This window comes from Lepidochelys kempii, chromosome 2 (genome assembly GCF_965140285.1).
Source record: "Lepidochelys kempii isolate rLepKem1 chromosome 2, rLepKem1.hap1, whole genome shotgun sequence".
NCBI classification, from domain to species: domain Eukaryota; kingdom Metazoa; phylum Chordata; order Testudines; family Cheloniidae; genus Lepidochelys; species Lepidochelys kempii.
In genome coordinates, this window is record NC_136381.1 from 179,208,064 (window position 1) to 179,232,138 (window position 24,075).

The following is a 24,075-nucleotide window of genomic DNA, read 5'->3' on the forward strand; positions in this document are numbered from 1 at the left end:
GTTGAAAACTGAAGTAATTCGGTACCTTCCTATAATACTTTGCAAATTAAAATCAGGCAGCTCTAGAAAGTAGCTGGGCACTTTGCATTTTTCCTTTATGTTTTTTTTTTTTTTTTTTAAACTCCTAGGGCTCTTGATTCTGTAAGGTGCTGAGTGGGGAAGAAACTTTCCTTCTGGGCAGGTTATCCCATAAGCCATGAATGTTGGCTCTGATTCTGTGAAGACTTAAACACGTACTGTACTTTATACTCTGGGAGTAATCCCATGGAAGTCAATGGGAATACTTAGTGTGTGTAATTTTTAAGCATGTGCATAATAATCTTTGCAGGATTAGGGCTGGAGTTTTCTGCACCACCTTCCTGAAGCATCTGGTACTAACCACTGTTGGTGATGGGATACCTTGAGGTGAACAGGTGGTCTATTCAAGTTTGCAATTCCTGTGTTCCCAGAAAAATGAGTAGAGGGAATCCAGTAGGCCCCAACAGGTTTGGAGGCCTTCAGCCAGGGGGGATTAAAGGAGAGGTGTTTTCTTGGTTTAGGCCCTGCATTTTGGTGATCTCATAATTGCTATGCTAATATCCTGGTACAGACACCTTCTCCTCACCTAGGATGCCTTTGCTTTCACCAACATGGCTGTTTTTGTTGGTGAGAAGCACTTACGATTAACTGATATGCATCCTCAAATCACATGCATTTGACAAACTGGTGTTCTTTTGTATTAAGGTTCAGTGCATTGAGTGATATGAAATGCGTCAACCACTTTGAAAATTATGACTAAAAGGCCAAAAAAACCCCAAACCCTGATAATTCCACTGACAAAGGATTGTGCAGAAGTGATTTACAGCGTGTGAATTCCAAATGCCTCTACATCTTTGTTTTTGTCTTAGACTGTCTACAATTGATTAATATAATTATTGCCTCAACTGACATCTTGTGGATTAAGGACTTGTAGCTATGAGGACAGCTGTGCAAACATTTAGTTAAGTAACAAATCAAAAACCCTTTTGGGGGCAAAAATAGATGCCTCCTTTCCCAGGTGTTTTAATAAACATCATGTTTAAAACACATGTGGTAACTAGTCTTGGCTTGTGCCAATGAAGACCTATGCTTAGCCTGTATTTCCCCCTCTAAGAGCCACTTTATAATTAGGGTTGGTTTTTAATATTTAATATTATTTCAGAGGTGGTGCATGAATGCAGAAAACAAATTTAAATAATGTTTTAAGGCAGTCTTTTGGTAGGAAGAATTGAAATCTTTTTAGCATGTAACATTTTGGAGACCATCAAGACTGGAGAAATTTTTTAAAAAGCATGAAATATTTAAGAGACACCCCTTTTGTTGTAGAATTTTATAAATGCATATTTCACATCCCTTCCAGGCTGGGGCTTTTTATATATATAAAATGTAATTATTTTTAGGTCACCTCTATAAGACATATCTATATAGGTGTATATATATAGATATATATAAAAAAATTGTTAGGTCAATTGTTAGGTTGACCTAACAATTTTTAATTAATCAAGGTGGCAGAACAAAATAGTAAATAGGTTGTCTCTTGCAATATTGAAAATTCAAACGTGATTTTGTTTTAGTTATAGAATAGTTACACTTAGTCCTGCTAAACTTTCAGCATCTCCTGGCCAATAGCTGGTTTGTCCTCCTTGCTTCAAGGTACGTCAAATGTCCTGCCAACATACCTGATGTCTTAGTAGGTTGTGAACAAATGCTGCTAAGGCTTTTGAGGATAACGTGAGGCTTCAGTTGTCGTGACCCAGCTTTGAAAGAACTTCCTATCTTCTGAGAACCCAACTTCAGCAATGAAACAGCAGTGTTTGCTGTGTTCTAGATGCAATTGCTAGGGATGAAATAGAACCCAACCAATGGCGGTAAGGGACATAATGCAGCATTCTTCTCTGAGTAAGATCACTTTTAACATTTGATTGTATAATCATAGAATCATAGGACTGGAACGGACCTCGACAGGTCATCTGGTCTAGTCCCCTGCACCATGGCAGGACTAAGTATTATCTGGACCTTCCCTAACAGGTCTTTGTGTAACCTGCTCTTAAAAATCTCCAGTGATGGTGATTCCACAACCTCCCTAGGCAATTTATTCCAGTGCTTAACCACCCTGACAGGAAGTTTTTCCTAATGTCCAACCTAAACTGCCCTTGCTGCAATTTAAGCCCATTGCTTCTTGTCCTATCTTCAGATGTTAAAGATTAAAAATTTTTCTCCCTCTTCCTTCTAACAGCAATTTTCAAATACATAAAAGGTTATGTTCCCTCTCAGTCTTTTCTTCTCCAGACTGAACAAATCCAATTTTTTCAATCTTCCTTCATAGGCAGGGGTGAAAGTAACTTACCGGTACACCGGAATCCTGAGCAGGGGCGGAGCCTCAACCGGAAGACGCAGGGCCTTTCAAGATTTGAAGGCCCTGGGGCTCTGGCTGTGGCCTTTAAATCACCCCAGAGCTACCAGCTGCAGAGGCGGCTGGGAGCTCAGGGGCGAATTAAAGGGCTCTGGGCCCTCTAAATTACTGCAGGAGCCCTGGCACTGCTACCCTGGGGCGGTAGGGCTCCGGCGGTGATTTAAAGGGCCTGGGGCTCCCCGCAGCGGTTGGAGCCCCGGGCCCTTTAAATCACTGCCGGGGAAGCCGGTCCAGTCCAGCACGTACCGACTTACTTTCACCTCTGCTCATAGGGCATATTTTCTAGACCTTTAATCATTTTTTTTTTTTTTTTTTTTTTTGCTCTTTCCTGGACTTTCTCTACATTTGTCCTGAAATGTGACATGCAGAACTAGGCATAATACTCTTGTTGAGGCCTAATCAGCGCAGAGTAGAGTGGCAGAATTACTTCTCGTGTCTTGCTTACAACACTCCCGCTAATACAGCCCAGAATGATGTTTGCTTTTTTTGCAACAGTGTTACATAGTTGACTCATATTTAGCTTGTGATCCCCAGATCCCTTTCTGCAGTACTCCTTCGTAGGCAGTCATTTCCCAAGAAGATATTACTCTAAATGGAACTTTTGTATTGTTTTAGTTTTAAACTTGCAAAGTGTCACTTGTTTTGATAAGCTACTTAAAATTTTCTGTTCATTACTTTATCATTTTAGTTGGCATTGTCAGGCTGTGAAAGAAGATTTAGTGGTGCAATGAAATGAAACAAAAGAATTTAAGATAAAGACCAATTAGCTGAAAAACCTCTTTTGTAAAGGTCCCACCAGAATTTCCTGGCTACTTTGCAATACATGGCAGTGTACATGTGGATGTGTGCTTAATCTGTCGTTCCAAAAAAGAGGGTGATCTGCCTTTTATTTTTTAAGGAAAATTAATACAAGTATTGTATTTAAACAAGATTACAGTTGTGACATAAACTAATTGCCCTTCCAGGACTCAACTTTATTTCCTCTCTAATGTGAATTAAGGGCAAGCATCTGGCTCAATTAGCTGAAAAACCTCTTTTGTAAAGGTCCCACCAGAATTTCCTGGCTACTTTGCAATACATGGCAGTGTACATGTGGATGTGTGCTTAATCTGTCGTTCCAAAAAAGAGGGTGATCTGCCTTTTATTTTTTAAGGAAAATTAATACAAGTATTGTATTTAAACAAGATTACAGTTGTGACATAAACTAATTGCCCTTCCAGGACTCAACTTTATTTCCTCTCTAATGTGAATTAAGGGCAAGCATCTGGCTCAAGCTGGGTTTTCTATTTTCTTATTCCTCAGACATCACAGCTTTAAGTCCCTATCCTGTTCCAATTTAAAGCAGTGAGAAAACTCTTAGAAATTTGAGTGATTTAGGATTGGCCCTTAATGTAGGGGATGTTCTTATTGGATTTTAAAGAAAATCTTTTTGGACTTTGATCTTAAGACTATCAATTGTATGATAACTAGGGCTATATGAATAGTATAGAACATCTATTTAAAACACTTCTGTAGTGACTTCAGATGATTCAAGTTTGCTAAAAACCTAGGAGTGACTTATATACCTTTTTATGAGTATAGGTTTTTTTCAGTGCTAGAAAGAGATAAACTATGATCTTTCCCTGTTCTTATTGGTATTACCTAGTGCCTAGGAGCCCTAGTTATGACCAAGGACCCCATTGCGCAAGGTGCTGTACAAATAAAGAACAAAAAGATGGTCCCTGGCCCAAATATGGATGTTTTATTGCTGGTGAACTCTAATATTTTTCAAGTGGTCTGGGGAGCTGTTGAAACTTCTCAGTCTTCAAGTGATTCTTCCTGATAGTTTGGCCCACTACAGAACCCTTCTAGGGCAGAAGTCATTACCACCCTGCCCTTTTCATATTACTAGATAGGAGGGGGATCTTAGCTGGATGAGGCAGAACAGGTGATGTCCACTGGACTGTTCTAGGGTTTAAAGAGGTTCTTTTGACCAATGAAGGTATAAACAAAAAAGCCCTTATGGGTATTCTGCGTATCATCTTCATGTAATTCACACGTACTTTTGGAATAAATGTTGGAAGTAGGAGAAGCAAAGAGATTAGACTAACATGGGGGTGGTTGCAGGCTGCGGGAAGGATTTATTATGGATGTAAAAATCTTATGTCCAAGAAAAGGAGATAAACTGTACCAATACAAAAGAAGTTGGAACCTTGGCATCAGAGTGTTTTTTCGTTTTTTTTCCACCCATAATCTCACCATTGTTTGTTCATTTGTTTGTTAGTTAATAGGAGCCAAATCAGGGGAGGGTCTGTGCTATAGTTGCTGCAGGCAAGGTTTTAAATTAGAATTGGCAGAAGAACTGTTCCTTGAGAATATCTCCGACTTAAGGTGGGGTCCACAATGTGAGAAAGTGTCGGAACCACAGTTTTATGGCATTTGTAATTTGAAGCCAAAGTGCAGTATTCCTATACTAGTATGGATTAAAACAAAGAGCCTTATAAGGAAGCCAAATTACAATCAGCAGGATTCTTTAGGGTTTTTTAATGTAACTTGACTGACACAGTCAACTCTGTTTTTTTTAATTATTATTGCTGTTATATGCTTAGTTTTTAGTAGTTCATAAATTTAAGTAAAACAACAAAAAGTAAAGTGTATCTTTTGTTCAAATACATAGCTTGCAGCTTACAATAATTGTACTGTTTTTAGTATATAAAGATGTCAAATAGTGTCATCTGGGTTTTTTGCCAACTATTAAAAAGTCTAATAGTGTGCTTACATTCATCTCTTAAATACTGTTGGCCATCATGTGTCAGCTTTTTTGTGGTGTCCAGATTTTTGCTAACAATCATAAGTAGTAGCATGTGTTTTACTAGTTAAATTAATCTAAATCAGATTGTGAAGTCTGTCTGCTCTCCCATTGATTCCATTCTACCATATTTTCCTCCTTTTATAGTTTTAACACTCCTCTCACAGTGTCTATCTATGCAGTCTGCACACCTTCTCCTAAAATGATTATCCTCCTCCTAAGACTAAATTGCCTTTCTACAGCTATTTGGTTACTGCTCAAACGTGCATCACCCCATCCTTCTCCTGACACAGTGTCATCTTCCTGGAGCCTCAATCTGACTGAGTCCTGACTTTTCTATTGGGTCAGTTTCTTGTATTGGTTGTGTAGCAGTTGAACTCTCTTTGCCATTTCTTGAGCCAGTCGGAGGCGCTGTATTAGAGCTACCTACCATGCAGCTCAACGTGGTTGAATAGGACTGCCAGGGGAACTTGCTAATGCCACTTCTTAATAAGCTGGCAGCTCCTACTTGATGACTTTGGTCTTCTGTTTGGTAGTATAGGAGGAGCTCTGGGTGGTAATGGTGGAAAATGTATTAAATCCAGTTTCCTTTTAAGGATTACCCCAGAAATACAGTTAATTCTCATATTATGAGAGAATGCTAAATTTTAAGTAGATTACAGATGCTATCTTAAATATAGATATGTTAGTAAATTAGAAGGAAACTCTCTCGCGCGCTCTCTCTCTCTGTTTTTTTGGTATGTGTTAGCAGAGCACATAGTAACTCAAAAAATGTTAAACCCAATAGAAGACTTTACTACTGTTCTACTAAGTAAATTTACATATTTCCTTTTCAGCCTCTTGATCTTTCCTTTCCTTAGAACAAAAATAACAGTGACAGATTGTACGCAAAGCACAATAACGATCAGACCTATTTGTTAGTGCTCTTTTGTTTTATCACTATCCAGGTTCACTGCATAAGTTCTCTGGATTTATGCTGCATCCTGTGACACTTGAAAAACACTGTACTTAACTTTTAGTTATTAAAATTTATAGGCAGTTTTTCAGAGACCAGTTGCCAAATACAACATTTTTCAATGATAGGAGAAAATTAAGTTTGAAATTATAAATTAGTTATTATTTTTTTGAAGAAACTTACACAAAGAATATTTATACTTTTCTTTCAGTTTTGATTTTAGAGGGAAAAGTATTTCCAGAGGGTCTACCTTTTTAAAATCCCTTTATTTAAAGTAAATACTACAATTAAAAATGTTGTTTTTGAGGTAAAAGATAACTATGAATGCATCTTTACACTCCTTTCTCCTTATGCTTTCCAAATAAGCTTAGTTCCTAAAAAATATAAGCTGCTAAAAGGTTGCTGTACATCTATCAATTGTTAATATTTCAGAGACCACCACTTCCCAGCATAACTCCTTTCTAAATTTAAGAATTGGCTGGCAAAAGGCATTTGTTTAATGAGTGACCATCTCCTCTCTCCACTCCTGTTCGAACCCTGATGCACCTCCCCTGCCTGAGCTCCGTCTTGGCTAGTGGAATGGTCCAGCTACAGCATTCCCTGTAGTCGGAGTTCAGCCGTGTTAGAACTCGTACAGTGCTGTCTTTTAGCAAAGAGAAGACATATTACATAGATGTGCATTTTCTAAATCCTAACAACCTTTAAAAGCATAGGGAGGATTTGGACAGGATTGGTTCTTAAGAAGTTAGTATACTGCTGATTTCCAGAACTGTTTTCCTTTTGTTAAACTGCATCTTATATTGGAGACAGCCATTTTCCTGCCTAGATAAGACAGGGTCCTGTGTGTCTATACACCAAAATCAGAAGTTTCCTTGTCAGAATTATTCAGAGTTCTGGCATTAATAAAATATTATTTGCATTAGGAAATGTTTTTCTACTTAGAAAGTAAAAATCAACTGAATCCTTCTTGGAGGACAGTGCTTGTTATCTAAGGTGACATTAATGATGGGGCTGAAGCCCTTTGTTTCTATTTAAAAAAAAAGACTGTTCTTTTAGGAATAAAAAAATGACATAACAGGGACATAACATGATGAACAAAACATGAAGGGAAAACTAAGATTTTATTCCCACAGGGAGTAAGGTATTGTTGATCATGAACTTTGCACATCTAATTCAGTTTCCCTTCTGAAAGATGACTTATTTATTTAAAAAGACATGACAGGGTATATGGTTGTTTTTTATTGTAGCCCCGATAGAATGCTAAACTCAGACAATTCAGATTGGTCGTAGGTGTTAATGCCCTGAACATGACTTGTATAGCAACAGTAGCTACTTTCAAGTTGATCCTTCACTGTGGCACGCAGGAGGAGGCTAATCCCTTCCACCCCTATGTTCCACAAGGAAATGAAGAGGAGAGAAAAGTTTTGAAAATTTGTATCGTTGCATTTCACTATTCTGAAATGCAATCCTTTGCCTCAAAACTACAGACCAGCTGGTATGGATTACTAAGAGTAAGCAGGCACTGTATGACACTGGAGTTTTGAAGATAGAAAAATAGATGATACATATGTCGGGTGGGGAAGGGGGAAACAAACGGAGAATGAGTTTTTGTGGTTTGTCAGTGCTAAATAAAGTATAGTGGAGGTCCTTTCCCTACTATGCCTGATATTGAAATAGAACCTCTTTATATGTAAATGCATTGGAGAAATTATTTGGGATCAATTCAGCTTTACATTTGGTTTTCTCTGTCACAGTTAAGATACTGCACACGATATGCCACTTTCAGTAGGCTACTGTGCGCTGTATGATTCAGAGTCTCATTTCTTATGTGAGTGCTCTCTCACTCTTCACCACCTTTTTGGTCTGCAAATGTAGCTTAGGATCCTTCTGAGAATGAGAAACGTGGCTTGATCATCACTTAGGATCTCTCTGCCAGACATGGTGTATGCTTTTCAGATATGACTACAAACCAAAGGAAACTCCAGAATTGCCCCTCTGGTGACCAAACAATGTAGAATTTCTATGGACTCAACAAGCAGGAAGCTTGAAATTTGTTTTCACATGTGTCCTTTTAGTGCTTATTTGTGCAAATATCTAACTGACAATAACTGAAAATATATATGGGAAATTGCATTTTATTTGTAGCCAGTGACCTGAGTTTCAGGTTCGATTGACTCAATGCTTGGATATTTTTTATTTTGAAATACATCAGGAGGATTTCTATTTATTTTCCTTTCAGGTAAGAGAGAGACTTCATTCCTGTATAGTAGATCTGCTTCTGCCTGATTCAGTGCTTATGACTCTCATTGACTTCCGTGACAATTGGAGCAGGCCCCTAATCTACAACTCACCTTTAGAAAATGACTTACACAGATTGTCGCCCTTAAACCTATCCTCCTATATTTTAATGGTTACGTTAGAGATTTGTTTTGGGTTTTTTTTTTTCTTTGCTGGGTCTCAAAACTTCCTGTTGGTGAAGATCTTGAAGCCCTCTGTGTAGTTGGCAATGTCAGTGCGACACTGCACCCTCTCTAACCTCCAGTTCATATATCACTAAATCTTGGAAAATCTGAGCTAGCTAAACTAAAAATGACTATGGTTTCAGTCTGTCCTGTGAGGTGCGGAACAGTCTGTCCTGTGAGGTCCCAGTCCTGTGAGGTGCGGAACATCCTCAAGTCCTGCTGTAGTTGGTTAGTTTTGAGGGCACTCAGCACTTCACAGGAGGTGCTCGGCACTTTTCAGGCTCCAGCCATAATTCTCTATGGATCACTCTAATGGGGCAAAATATTCTGTGCTTTCCAGTGATTTCATTCTGATTTTTTTTTTAAAGGTGGGTGTTAAAGCTGCAATTTCTCCATTTTTTGTGTTTTATACCTTTATCAGAGATGCATGTCTCACAAAAGTGCATTTTTGTTGTCATTTTGCTTTTTGTGGGAGGTAACATAGCTATTCTCCTTCCTCAAATGTGGGCATGCCACATGTAAACCAGTTGGCTGAAGATTCAGTTTATTCAGAAGCGATCATTGAAAGGTGTATCTTCCAAAATTGTTTGGGGTTTCTTCCAAAACTCTTGTTGTTTTGGTACATTTTTACATTCTGATCAAGAAAGGGCATCTTTCTCTCTTCTACCTCCATTGCTATCTACTAACATAAAATATCATAAAATATCAGGGAACTAGTACTAAACCAGTTGTTGATTCTTCCAGTGGTTAAGACATTTAAAACTTAGAAATATTTCAAACGCCTTTCCCCAGACTTCCAGTTTCTAATTCGGGTTGGTTTTTTTTTGTTGTTGTTGTTTTTAAGAAGTTGAGAAGGAGGAGGATTTTCTATATAGCCCTTCTGTTTTTAACTGCTTTTTCATAGAACTGGAAGGGACCTAAAGAGGTCATGTAGGCCAGTTCCCTGCACTTGTGGCAGGACTAATTATCTAGACCATTCCTGGCAGGTGTTTGTCTAACCTGCTCTTAAAAATCTCCAATGATGGAGAATAACAGAAACCATCACAGAAAAAAAATCTAGTTTTTCTTGTATGCTGTGAGCTGGGATTAGGTGCAATTGATGCAGTTCCTGAGGTGGGTGTAGGGAGAGATGAGTGTTTTGTGTTGCTGAAATGATCCATAAGCAGGGATGGCAAGCTCTGTAAGGGAGTTCTTTCTACTTTCCTTTGCCCAAACAAGGGGAAAGAGTAGATACACTGGAAAACCTTCAGAGTAGCAAGATTGGCAAGAGGTTGAACGGTCTACTAAGGAAAGGAGTAGAAGCCCCATTACTTGGTGACATTTTAAAACTAGACTAGACAGAGCACCCGAAAAATAATAGCTGGAGAAAAATTCTGCAATGTGATGTGAACTTTGACCTCTTACATCTCTACCATCAGTTACTTCTCAAATTACGGATAAACTGTGATTCATAGGACTTCTCACGCTTTCCACCCCCATGGTAAAATGCTAGACAATTCTATGGAATACTTAAACGGGGTAAGAATTGCAAACGTAATCATTAGCCCATTTCTCCAAGTAACTTGAGTCCTCCTCAGAGGTATGAAAGCTGAGCTTCCGCTAGTTCACAAAGTGCGGTTCCTAATTCAAGAGCAGATCAGGAAATTAACATTCTGAGATGAATACTTACTAAAGTTGACCATAAGGGGATACCATTATTCTAATGAAAATAATTGGAAGAAAGCAGATTCAGGACTGTTCCTAACTTTTATGGATTTATAACCTTCTGGGTCGTCTTACCTGCTTATAGCCAGTAACTTCCACTCAGATGTTTCTAAAGTCCCCCACGCCCTCACCACACCTCTGTTTGTGAGGCCTTGCTTCCTCTGGTGACTTCTCTGTATAATAAATAGGATAGCCAAGAAGTAGAGCTAGATTTAGTGGATTTAATCTTCAAATCAACCTGGTGGCACCGAAGTTAGACCATAGATGGGAAATCAGGGTTTATAGGTTGGATGTCTTTATTTGACGCAGGGCTTCTGGAAAGATGTGGATCTATGCAGTTGTATAGGTCACATGGGCCTAAGGCCATCAGTGTTATAATAGATGAAGGACTTCATTTTGTATCTGTCAGAAATAAGATGGAAGCCGAACTCTGCTAGAAATCAAGCGTCAAGCTCTCCAAGTGGATTTATTTCTGATAGTAGTGCTTTGTTTTGTCATTCCTAGGCAGACATACTGATTATCTAAATCTGCTCCAGATTTAGAGAGATCCCTTGTTTTAATTTTAATTTGGAAAGTTTTTTGTGCCTGTGTTTGACAAAATTAAGGAATTCACTGAAATGGAAAATATTGAAATCACTATAGGTTTTTCTGTCCGTCTCACTCTCCCCTAACCCATACTGAGATTTAGACAAACATTTTCCTATTCATCCTCTGTCTTAGATTTAGGTAAACATTCATGATCTTTTTCTCCCTCTGTCTGCAGATAATTCCCCTCCCTACAGAAGAAATAATGGCTTATATTGAGTTATTCAAAACCCCAAACACTGCTACTCTTTTTTTCTTTCTAACAATACAATTTATGAGTTTTTATTTGGAGAATGAAAATGCAAGAATTTTACAAGAAACACACTTGAGCAAATAGTCTCACTTTTTTACAATACCTTAATTCCAATATTATTGGATATGGGTTGAATACATTTATTTCAGATTAAAATTTGAATCTGAAAAATTCAACATACTACTTTCTACCAGTAAAGAACTTCTTATATTTGTAAACCTCATATTTCAAAGTTCATGCCACTGCATGAAGTTTCTTAGATTCTATCAATTGATCGATTTATTGATTGAATGCAAGGTTCTCCCTTTGCTGTAAATTATATTGAAGCCCTGACGTGGCATCAGGATTCACCAGTGTGGTTGCTTGTTCCTGTGCAGAGTCACAGAAGTCAATTTTCAGAGTAGCAGCCGAGTTAGTCTGTATCCAGAAAAAGAAGAGGAGTACTGTGGCACCTTAGAGACTAACTAATTTATTTGAGCATAAGCTTTCGTGAGCTACAGCTCACTTCATCGGATGCATTCGATGAAGTGAGCTGTAGCTCATGAAAGCTTATGCTTAAATAAATTTGTTAGTCTCTAAGGTGCCACAAGTACTCCTCTTCTTTTTACAGAAGTCAGTGATAGTCTAGCTACGTAAGATTTTCTCTAGATAGCCCAGTGCATCAAGACTTCAGTGAGGATGTATAAAATGCATGGCTTTGGATTTTTCTTCTTCTAACACAAGTTTTTCAGTACAAGACATTTGGGTGGTATGCGTGTATCCTTGGGTTCAGCTCAACTTACTTAGAAAAAGTTGACAACATTCCAAACTCTGGGATTAAATACTGATCTGGTGGGGGAAAGCATTATTTCTCACTTTAACACACGGGGTGCTTGGTCTCTTTCTTGGAATGGCGAGAGAGTTGTCCAGATTTCGTCCCTTTTCTCCTCCACAATCACTTCACAACCTGGAAAGGCACCCAAAAGGGGAGAGCTTTCTGACAAGGTACACTTAATGGAGTTCCTTCCATAGCTCTCCATTGAGGTTATGTAATTTGGTCAAATTTGTGCCAGTAGAGAGAAGTAATACTTAGCACTTATACAGCCATATTTATGTTTAAGCTGCTTACAGGCATGATCTAACTAATCTTTACAACACAGTAGTTGAAGTGCATATCAGTCTCCTTTATGAATGGGGAAACCAAGGCAGTACCATGAAATGCCCTACCAGAGCTAGCTTTTTCACCCTGCACAGTGCACAAGGTTTGTATTTCTGGGCAAGTATTTCTGGACGGTTAATGGCATCATAGCTACAGATGCATTATTTTTTTCCTTATTAATCATTTACATTGTGCTCGTGCCTACAGGCCTCAACCAAGTTTGGAAACTATTACAACACAAGTAATGGTTGCTATCCCAAAGAGCTTACAGTGTGAAAGTGGGTTGGCGGTTACGAGATTAAGAATTAGGATTTCTGTAAATTGCAGGAAATGTATCCATAGTTGGTATTGTATAGGCATCCTAGTGCCATGGTGATTGCCACAAATATAAATTATTAAAATAATCAAAAGGCACCAGCAGGAGACAAATTGATTTTTGTTTTTGAAGATTAAATCTCAGCAACTAGTTGAGGGTTGGCTGTGGATACAGGAACTGACTGTTTTTTTGGAGGGGGGTGGTTTGCCCGTTTAATGGTCTTGTGTTAGCTCCGTAGTTGATGCTTGGACCCAGAAATGATAATCATCTTGCATTGCAGAAAGAACTATGAATACTTTTCTTTTGGAAGTGTTTATATGGTACTGAACCTTGGGTTAGGTTGTGTTTTTGTTAAGCTATGAGTGGCTTAAGAAAAATATTTTTAAAGACTGAACGGAAATGCCACTTATCTCTGGTGTATTATCAATGGGGGCCTCTTAAAGCTCATTTTACTTTACCATAAGTATGATCGAACACTAGATTGCTTTTCACACCCATAATATGTGTATTGCTTGCTCACTACCCGTGGCTAAAAGGCATGAAGTCACAGACAACTATTAAAACGTTTAGATTCTAGCTTGTAAATATTGCATGTCTCACAGAATTCAAGTGAAAGCCACTCTTATGTTTTTTTATTCATTCCACTTCATATCCATGGGGATGCAGCATTTGTGAAAGAATCAATTATCCATTTGTTAGTCAGAGGAGCTTTACAAATTATACATTAGCAGATTGATTTCTCAGGTTCACCATTGGGGGACTGATAGTATAAGGTGGGATGATGATGAGTGTCAAGGGAGAAGGAGTTGCCACAAAGAACACAATTAAAAGAGGCTTTCTGAATGGCCGTGAATTTATTCCTAATTGAAGAGCTGACATAATCCATACTAAGTGTGTTTATTTCAGGCATTTTACATTAGGTAATTGATTATCACATGAGGAGCATTTGTTGGCAGTTACTTGACTTCCTTTCCTTCAAATTTATGCTTTTGCAAAAGCCTGTATTATATAGAAGATGCCCACTGGCCTTTTTTCCTTTTCCTAAACTTTTTTTTTCCCATTAAGGTAACATTTTTTTTGTTCCATCGTGTCAGCTTGGCATTTATTGATTTTGAACAGTCAAACTTACTTACATTGTCCAGCATTCCGAACATGTCTCCATCAGAAAGAAAACTGCAGCTAATGGAAATTCAGCTGAAGACTCTTCCTCCTCCTGCATGGCAACTAGCACACTTTCTTTATGAAATTCTGATTTTGTTTTGGGGTTAATCATTTTAGTCGAGTTCTTCATAACTGGAGTGGATCCTCCTTCCTGCCAGAGTTAAAACACACTGCTTTTTGTTTCATGTTTTTAAATATTTGGTTTAACATCACTTGTACAGTACCATAAGTATGCTTGGTGTTTCACAAACAAATAAGTCATGGTTCCTGTACCAAAGGGTTTACAACCTGAGGACTTGATTCTGTAAACACTTACTATCTGTCATACTTCAAAAGCCTTGTGCCCAGTATGTTTGCGGTATAGGGCCCGAGCACCACCATTACTATTCACTGAATAATATTGATATTACTAGTTTGTGGATTTGAACTTTGCTTCCATTGCTTATAATGTTTGGATTTATAAAAATAAGAAGCAGCTTATAGATTACTACTTTAATTTTCTTCTCTTTTGAAATCCATCCACTTAAAAAAAAATACCATAGATCCCACTTGGTAGTCTAATCTTCCTTTCAGATTTTAATGAGGTAGCGAATAAATGTCTATTTCCTACCACTGACTAGCTCCTCCTCTTTAACCTTTCTGTTGAGCAAAGGTGACAGATTCTGTATAGGGAGTTTGTTCCCTTTCTACTTTAAAAACCTGTCATTAATGCCAGACCAATAATACTGTTGCATGCACCAGTTGAAATCAGGCTTAAACAAGTAAAGGACGGCAGCTGTACCTATGTCGTGATGGCTGAGTAAATAAAGACATGTGCATACAGTGTTTTTATTTTATTTCCTGGTCTTTTACGTTTGTGACTTTTTTTACTCCACTATAAAATTTAATGAAAAAACTTAGGAGCAAGAGGGGAAAAATGTACAACTTTGTGCATTTCTTGTTTCCTGAAAAACCAACATTCTCTACAAACTGTTGACAGAATATGAATATGGCTAAAAGCAAGTTGAGCCTTGGTTGGTTGGTACATTAATACAGTTTATAAGGCTTCTGATTTAAAAAAGATGAGTTGGAGTTACTTTTAGAAGTGCATCAGTTTAGATAACATATGAAGCCTTTTGCTATCTAGTCTGAATTCAAGAAGTGCTAGGTAACTCTAGGTTAGTTTTGGATGGTTGACAAGTAGAACATAGCTTTGGCAATTGCAGCCTTGACTATTAATTGTTCTGGATTCTCAAGTTCCCTGTGTTTTGTGTAGGATATAAATTTTTTTAAACTCATGCGTAATTCTTTATTTTAAGAAGTGTGCTTAATAGTCAAACATGAGTATTCAAAAAGAATACAACATTTTGAGGTTCCATGTTTATCACCGCTCACTGACCTCAAGGTTACAGTTGTTGAGATTACAAGTAAGGAGAATTTTCCAATGGCCGGCACCACAAATTTAACTTGAGCTTTGAAAAAATCAGTCCACGTTCTTTCTAGCTTTGTGCATCATCGCCAGTTATAATGTTTTTGCAGTTGAAACTTAGCTGCCAGTTTGGTTGACAAGCAGCAAGTATATCTGATTTTGATTACATCCACTTTGATCTTCTGTCGCTGTAGTCTCTCTGTAGTGCAAATAACAATAACTTTTTTTTGTCATGAAAGCAAACTGATAATAAAAGACACACAAAGCAGGCATGTTGAGTAGTAAGATGTGGTTTTAAACAATAACACCTTTAACCATAACCTCACTTTTATTTTAAAATGTTAATGGCTCCAAAGCACAATGTAAAAATGTGAAGATGTGGAGAACATTGCTTAAGCGAAAGAAGAGTCTAAATGCTGCAAAGTAACCTTGCAAACTTCTACTCACACAAGGCGCTTACGTTAAAGATATTTGGCTTGCTAGCCACCTATTTGGTGTCCTCTAAGCATGCCTTTGAAAGCATGCCTTGCATCCACCCAAATGTGTCACAAGTGTTTTAGTTACCAGTTTGCTTTGAGCAAAACTGATTAATGTGTGATACTCTACCCTACCATATTCTACCCCTGCCGTGCTCATGTGGGTGGAAATTGCTGATGCCATAGCTATGCAGAGAATTGTTTCCTTACCATCCCACAATGCACTTGTCACTGCTTATGTAACATATCGGGTCTGTTTTCTGGACTCCACTGCCGAGACAAGATATGTACCTGTACAAATAGAGCTGTGCACACTGTGGGGTTCGATCACATGCTGCTTTCATATAGTCAGATGCCTCTGAATCTGTTGGTGGCAGGTCCAAGAGAAGGCCAGGTGCTGCCAGCTGTCATGAGGCTGAGATGCGGGCACAGTTGGCAATGTAGGAAGATAGGAGGTACTGGGACAGCTGAATTCATTCGTTACAATTTAATCTATAATCAGGTGCCTGGCAATGGCCAAGGTGGATATTCTATCATCAAAGAGATAAGGGGATTGAAGATCCTTTGTAAGAAAGCTGTGACAATAACAGTAGGTCCAGTTCAGGACAGAAAATGTGCCCCTTTCACAACACACTGGACTGAATCTTCAGTACATACTTCCAGAAAGCCAGAGATGTTTCTGGGTAGCACAGAACATGGAGGAGACCTGAAGTGGCATTTCTTAGGCCTTGTCTTTAAGCAGAGGAAAAGATGACTGCTCTCCTCTTGCTGGTAGCTGAGCAAGAGAGGTTTAGAAAAGCAGTCTCAAGGCTGAGTTAAGAGAGGAGAGGATGTTCCTACACTACTTGTGAAGATGCCAGAGACCAAGGATTTGCTGCAGTGGTTCTTCACTCCCCACACTTGGGACAATCAGCTATGTGTGATACTTGAGGATAACTTTCACCAGCTAGAGCACCGCTTAGGGCCTGGACCACAACAACACAGGTGGGAGCAAGTTGTTATCGAGACCTGCGATGAGTGGTAGTGGCTGCATAATGTAAGATAAAGGAGACTTTTTTGTGTGCTGAGGTAGCCCCGGCATTCCCGTGCCAGTCTACCAGAGTGAGAGCGCAGCTCCCCGTGGAAAAGAGTGGCAATTTGCCCAGTAGTAGTTGGCTCCCTGGAATAGTTGCCCACTGATTTGAGCACCAGTTTGGGTTTAGGAAGCCCATGGGGAGTGGCGTGGTGGAAGTTTGTATGGCAATATATAGTGTCCTGCAGGAGGAGATGTTCAAGGTGGCCAGTGTGCCAGAGATCATTCAGAGTTTTGAAACAGTTGGGATTCTTGAACTTAGCTGGAGCTGTTGATGGAACCCCTGTGTCCATTCTGTATCCCCACCCTTCCCTAGCCCAGTTGTATATTAAGAGAAATGGGTGCTCCTCAAAGGTGGGTGATGTGGGCCTTCACAGGTCAAAATGGCTGATGGACATGTACATGAGGTAGGCAGGCAAAGGGTATAATGTGAGAGTTTTTGAAAACTGAGGCAGTAAGGGACTCTGATCTCACCTGACAACATTGACATTAATGGTGTGTTTATCCCCATTGTGAATCGTTGCATGTCCCTTAATGAAACCATTCCCAGATTACATAAATCTGGAGAGATACTGATTCAGCTCTGTACTCAGCGGATGCAGGATAATGATGAAATTTTTGGGAGACTGAGCTGACAGTGGAGATGACTCTCCTTGAATGACCACGTTAGTGATTAATGTAGCAATCATCATACTTCCCTGTAGTATTTTGCAGAACATATATGAAACCAAAGGTGTCTTCTATGCATACAGGAGTGAGGAGGTAGAGAGGCTTGCAGCAACCTGTGCATAGCTGGATGGATAAGTTATTGAATCCGAGGCTGTTACTTAGAGCAGCCTACGATAGGAATGCTGACCTAATCATAAATACTCTGTGCAGGTACTTTCCAAGGTAATGATAGAGAATTGAGGATGGGGTAGTGAACTGAATGTCCCAGAGTTTGATTCCTTTTCCTCATAATTCCTTTAAGCTTCCCAAAGGCTCCCAGAAGGCCTTAAGATATCTCCTGTAGACTGCTGAGCTAGGAACTGTGATATAAGACAGTGTAATTATAACAGCAAGTGTGGACACACAGCAACACTGTATCTGAAATAGCATGACTGGCATTAGACACACTACATTACTGCTATCCTGGTAGTGCAATTACAAATGGCTTCCCTTTTCTAGTGTAGACACTGCTAAGAGTTAGGTTATTTTTTCTTTTCTTTTCACAAGTGAGTACAATTTACTATTCCTTTTTACATCAAGTTCAGCATTATAGTAAGTGTTTGAGTGTATTCTGTGTGTGGGCTATTTTAAATTTTCATGACAATTTTGCAAAATCTTTTCAAACGTGTAAGGGATCTTGAAAATGGTAGGTGAAGATCCTCAAGTGACAAGAGCAGAAATGAGACATTTATTTTATTTGTAACTTTGGAGGTACATGGGATTGTGATTGGCATAGTGCACAAGCAAGTTTTAGATACTTGAGTATAGTCAGATGTGCTCATATTTGTTGGATTGAAATACTCTGGAGCATATTATGGGGTTAAATATTTGTACTCAAATTATGTTTAACAAGTACTTCTGAAGGGAAGGGCAGATGCTTCTGTTAAATTACTTGCAAAGTGGTGCTGTGTAATCTCATGGGCTGCAGATAACCATTTTGTTCTATCATAAATGAATGGTGAAGATAACATCACCATGATTTAATCGTGAAGGCCTCTTCCAAAATTATTTGGTAATGACAAGGTTTAGGTGATGTAGTTTTGTGTTGTTTTGCTTGAATACCTTCTTCTAAGATAGTGTGAAAGGTAAAACTGAAAAAAGTTAAAACAGAGATTTCTAGGGAGAAAATAATTTCTAGTATCACCATGGACCAAACTGGAACAACTGAAAATTCTTACGATGTAACATTCTTCAACATGTTCTTTAAAAATGTGCTCGATGCCAAGAGAGACTCATAATGAGTATGTTGTACAGGTTCAGAACTATGAGTTGTACAGGTATCTCATTTTACATACATCTCAAGTCCCTGCAGTAGGTAATAAGAAAAATGTAGGTTTCTGGGTTGGGCACAAGGCTAGAAACAAAAATGTATTTTAGCACTGGGGTAGAAAGACCTTCTTTTTTATGTTTCTTGAACTCATGTAGCTAAAACACAGGAGAGATTTTATTGCTTAAATTCTTGCAGGGGCGCTGGGGGGAAAGCAAGGTATTTGACCATTGATGCAACTTTTTCCTCAAAGTTTACATATTCTTTTTATAGAGCCCAGTGAAGATAAATCAGATCAGCCTGGATGAAAGTGGAGAACATATGGGCATCTGCTCGGAAGATGGCAAGGTACAACTAAACCACTTACATATTTAAAGAGGCACCAGGCAGTGTTTGTATACTAAACTTTAGATCCACATGATATCTGTGCAGTAAATACCTGTGTTAGAAGTCATTTGATCTTCCATTTCCGGAATTGGGCTCACCTACGAATACTCATAATTAAAGTCAAATATATTTTGCACAAACGTGCCTTAGGAAAAGTAATTACAAGAATGTCAATAATGTAACTGGTATTAAGCTGATTAACAGCTGTTGCAGGAGGACATGTCACCTTAATCATTACTGCTGTGCCAGTTATACTTCAGTGACTAGTCTGCTGCTCCTGCAAGACAGTAGTTTAATGCCTTTCTGCTATAAATCCACAAAATTGGATTTTGTGGCATGATTTCTGTGGGCTGTTCGTTTTCATTTTCACACGTTATGAATGTTTCTCTTGAATTATAGAATCTTTTGATAAGCAATCATAGTTTATCAGAAGAATAAAGTGTCTTACAATGGCCACATTAAATAAATGCAAAATCAATATATGTACAGTCCTAAAAAACTGGCACCTACTTCCTAGACTGTGGACATATATCATTCGTACAGTGTATAAATAACAATTATCATTGCTTCCCTGAAATGTTGAGCTATGACATTTAGTGGTTTTAGTGATTGATTTTCCACTTATTAGAATGTCTCTTTTGTTTTTTAAGTCAGTGGCAGTCTCTTCTAATGTTGGTTTGCAGTGATAACATTCTAATGCACATGGTGTATTTAAACTTCTTGAAAATAATACTGCTAGTAGACACAGTGCATTAAAAATCAGTTCTTAATATCTATCTCACTTGCTGAGTATAACATGGTTTTCCCTAATCTAATTTGGTGGGGTTTGTTGATCCTAATCCACTGATCCATTAAGGATCAGTAAATTAAAACTAATGTTGGCTCTTGTGATAGGAAAAAGAGGAAACAAATCCATTTAATTTCTATTTACTTAAAAAAAAATGAGTTTTGCTTCTCATGCATGGAGCCAGCTTATATATCCAAGCCTAGTGTTTCTCAAAGATATCTTGATGTTAGTATCTTGACCCAGTAATTGGGATACTAGTGCCTATCAAAAAGGGCTGTGGAATTTTACAGCCTGTGAGAAACTCAGGAAGGATGATGTAATCTAAGCAAGATAATGGAAGGGTCAGTAATTGTTTAAGGGTAATCATATATGTTGCGCTAGAATTGTTGGGTTTGAATGTTTTTGAAAAGAAAAAATAATACCCTTTTGTAAGGACTCCTGTGATACGGCTGTAAATTAGAGTTGAAATAAGAATATAACAGAATGCGGCCTCAAATCATACAAATGTGATTCACTAAATTAATTTCAATAATTATAAATTAAATTTTAAGAATCTGCAGACATGCACATACTGTAGTCTGAATATTGGGTAAACAATTATTTTCCAATGTGTATTGTAACACAAGGCTTTATTTAGAAAATGTTTATTACTTTGGAAAATGAATTATGTTTTAACCAGGAATCTAGGTCAAGCTTTTGGTTCTGTGACTCCAAATGATCATTGGCAGATACAATTATGCAACACATAAAAGACAGTACAAGCCTCTGTCTCACAATCCAGTTCTGCTTCTGGCACGTTTCTAGTTAAGTGTTGAAATATGGAGCAATGTGCATAGGAAAAAAAAATGAATCAAACCACAGACCATCTATTTAACTTGCTTTGCCTCTTTCTCACCATTTTACTTAACACTACTCTTGTCCCTCAGCAGTGAGGCAGTATGGAAAATACGACTACAACTATTAATAGTATTTTATTTTTATGACAGTAGGTTTTAGAATCTTCAACCAAAGTTAGGGGCCATACATGTAGCAAAAAATGGTCCCTCCTCAGAAGGCTTTGCTATCTAAGTTCCTGATCCTACAAAGGCTTAGACACATGCTTAACTTTACGCACTATGAGTCGTCCCATTGACTTCAATGGGACTGCTATCATTGTGCAAAATTAAGCACATATGCAATTGTTTACAGGATCATAGGTAAGTCGACAAAACAGACAAAGATGTGTCCGCCTTGTCTTTTACTTCGATAGTAAGCTCTTCAAGTCCAGGAGTTTCTTTTTGTTACTTGTTTGTACAATGCTTGTCATAATGGAAGCCCGGTCCATAGCTGGGGCTCCTATGCACTTTATTATCACATTATTATCATTGTTTTCTCTATTTTACATATAGTGAACTGAGGCACAGAGAGATAAAGTGACTTGCCTAAGGACACATTGGAAGTCTGTAGCAGAACTGGAAATTCATTTTAGTTCTCCTGAGTCTTAGTTTCTTGAGTCAGCCAAGCTTCAGCTAGTTTCCCATAGCACCAACCTTTATAAGAAACCTGGCTAGAAAGTGTTTATAGAGCTCCATCTTCTCCCGATTGCTAATTGTGTCGGTACAAAACATATATGCAGATGATAAAATCAATAAACATATTTACCAAAAAGTTTGATTCTGTTGAATCAGCTTCATTTATAAAAGAGAATGCAACAAAGAACAATTTCTGTGGATTTTGAACCAGCTATGGAATCTCTATAGATTTTGAACCATCTACAGTGCCTCAAGTATTCTTTATGAATTAATGAACAGGTATAGCCTTATAGGCAGTCCCTGGTAAAGATCTTTGCATAAGGTAAAGAATGTGTTTTCTCCAGAGAGGAGTCAATCTGCACAGAATAGAGGAGTACAATTCACTTCCTGAAGGAAGATTTTGAGATGAGCTGCTTTGTCACTTATGTATTCCTCTAAATGACACACTTTATTTTTCTTCACCGTTTTTCCTTCCTTATTTCTCCCACCCTCAACCTGGCATTGGGCCAACCTTTGTGACTGAGGAAGGGCATAGGCACTGGCCCTGAGTTAGTCATAGAAGTCAGGGGAGAGCAATGAAATATTTCCAGGCCCACCTGACCTGGTATCAGTGAGCATTCTAGAGCTAGAGTCTCAGACTTGAAACCCATACATAAACCAATGAACAAATACATCTGGAAGCACTGTGTTGTCAATCCAGTCCTTTCTACCCATTTAAGTATAAGGGATACTTAAGGCCCAGAAAGTGAGTCTAAAATCAGATACAGAGATACTGTGTGTCTATAAAATCAGATACAGAGGATCTGTGAAACATAATGGCCTCCCATTGTGGGATGCCTTTTAGACTATCTAAAAATGTGATAAACTGAGTGGAGATAGAAGGTAGAACTGGATAAATCCAATATAGCTTTGTCATTTGAAAAGAATCACTTTCTCTTTGTAGAATAAAAGACATTAAGGAGTAATAAACTGATCTGTGGTGTCCCCTGAGTAAATATAATACACGTTTTATAATGTGGGGTTATTTTCCCTTTAATTTACTGGATCCATTTTACTTCCAAATTCTGAAAGAATATAAATGTTGAAAACATGTATCACTGTGTGAATGGGCAACACAGTACTACATATTTATTGGAGCTGTTATAATTCTAGCAGCTACTGCTGATGTTAATTTTGGTTATTCAGTTTTAATTAATTTTAGAAGCATGCTGGTGTGGGTTTTTTTTTTTTTAAATAAATATATAGGATGATTTTTCAGATGGATAGGAGACTCTCATGTTTTAACCTCTTATTTTTCCTCCCTTCTCCTTGGTCTCCTTCCCTTCCTCTGCCTGCATCTGATTATTTTGTTTACTCTATTGAATCTGAACGCTATGCCAATTGACCAAAGATACCCCCCGCCCAAAATAACCTCCATCCCCAAAGATTATTGTAGCTGTAGAGTCAATCTCAGTTTAAATATCACACAGTCGTCTCTACCAGTGGTCCCCAAACTGTGGGGCATATCCCCTCAGGGGCACAGAGGAATGTTCGGGGGAGGGAGGGGTACGCAGCAGGGCCTAGGCCAGCCCCCACAGGGGGCGGGAGGGAGCACCACCCAGTCCTGCTCTGTGCCAAGCCCCAGCCCCGCTCTGCCCCCATCCCAGCTCTGGCCCTAGCCGCAGCTCCACTCTGCCCTCTGCTCCGCCCCCAGGCCAGCTCTGCCCTCATTCCCTCTCCGTCCCCCAGCTATGCCTTCAGTCCAAGCTCCTCTGCTGAGGAAGCCTTGGCTGTGCAGTATTGGATTGGGGTCGTGGTCAGATTCCATTATTGGTGAGGGGGAGCGTAACAGGAAAAGTTTGAGCACCACTGGTCTGTACAGTTCACTGGCTGACTTCCACCATCACAGACTTGTGGTGCTTCTCACTGTCTCCAAATAATGTCCAAGCCTCCGGAGCAGTAGCTTGGCCCCAGTTAATATGTGACACACTCTTTAAGGCTGGTTATTATAGACTGCATATGCAGTAATGAGTAATGCACTGACTTGGCAACTCTGCTGAGGAAACAGGAGACAAGTTGGGTAGGGAGAGGATGAGATGCCATTAGTTCACTTAGTCTGTTAAATGTACAATTAAATCAAGGTCTACTTAGCTCCTCAGCCAACTACTGGTTCATATGGCACTGTGTTCAACCCATCTTGCAATTATTTAAAGCACAGTTGACTGCATATGGGTGCACAAACACAATATAGCTGAGGTTCAGTTCGCAATGGAACTGATACTCAGACCCAATGTAGTGAGTGCTATGTGTACTCTCATGCTCTATTTCCAGGTACTCTCTAGGGACCTTATCACTGTAATATCTGAGGCTATGTCTGCACTACAAGCCGGAGGTATAATTCCCCTGCTTGTGTACATGTGCTTACGCTAGCTCTCATTGAGCTAGTGCATGAATAAATAGCAGCATAGCCGCAGTAGCACGGGTAGAAGAGCGCAGGCACGGCTGAGCTGTGCCAAGTACAACCTCCCCTGAAATCGGCGGATATGTTCTCTGCATGGCTCAGCCTTGCCCCTGCTGCTGCTGACTGTACTATTGCAGCTGTGCTGTTTTTTATATTCATGCTATCTTGATGAGAGCTAGCTCAAGTGTATGTACAGGAGCGAGGGAATCACACCTCTAGCTCTTAG

General features: G+C 38.9%; 1 protein-coding gene across 6 annotated transcripts in view; it reads left to right on the plus strand.

Moving 5' to 3' along the window:
• The window catches only part of VPS41 (VPS41 subunit of HOPS complex), a 172,033-nt gene that overhangs the window by 39,714 nt on the left and 108,244 nt on the right, over nucleotides 1–24,075 (plus strand). For 5 of the 6 annotated variants that reach the window (XM_073332850.1, XM_073332853.1, XM_073332851.1 and 2 more), the window contains one exon: nucleotides 18,998–19,072. The exons of the other annotated variant lie outside the window; for it this stretch is intronic. In XM_073332850.1, coding sequence (XP_073188951.1) covers nucleotides 18,998–19,072 — 75 coding nt within the window. The remainder of the gene's footprint in view (nucleotides 1–18,997; nucleotides 19,073–24,075) is intronic. 6 annotated transcript variants of the gene reach the window in all.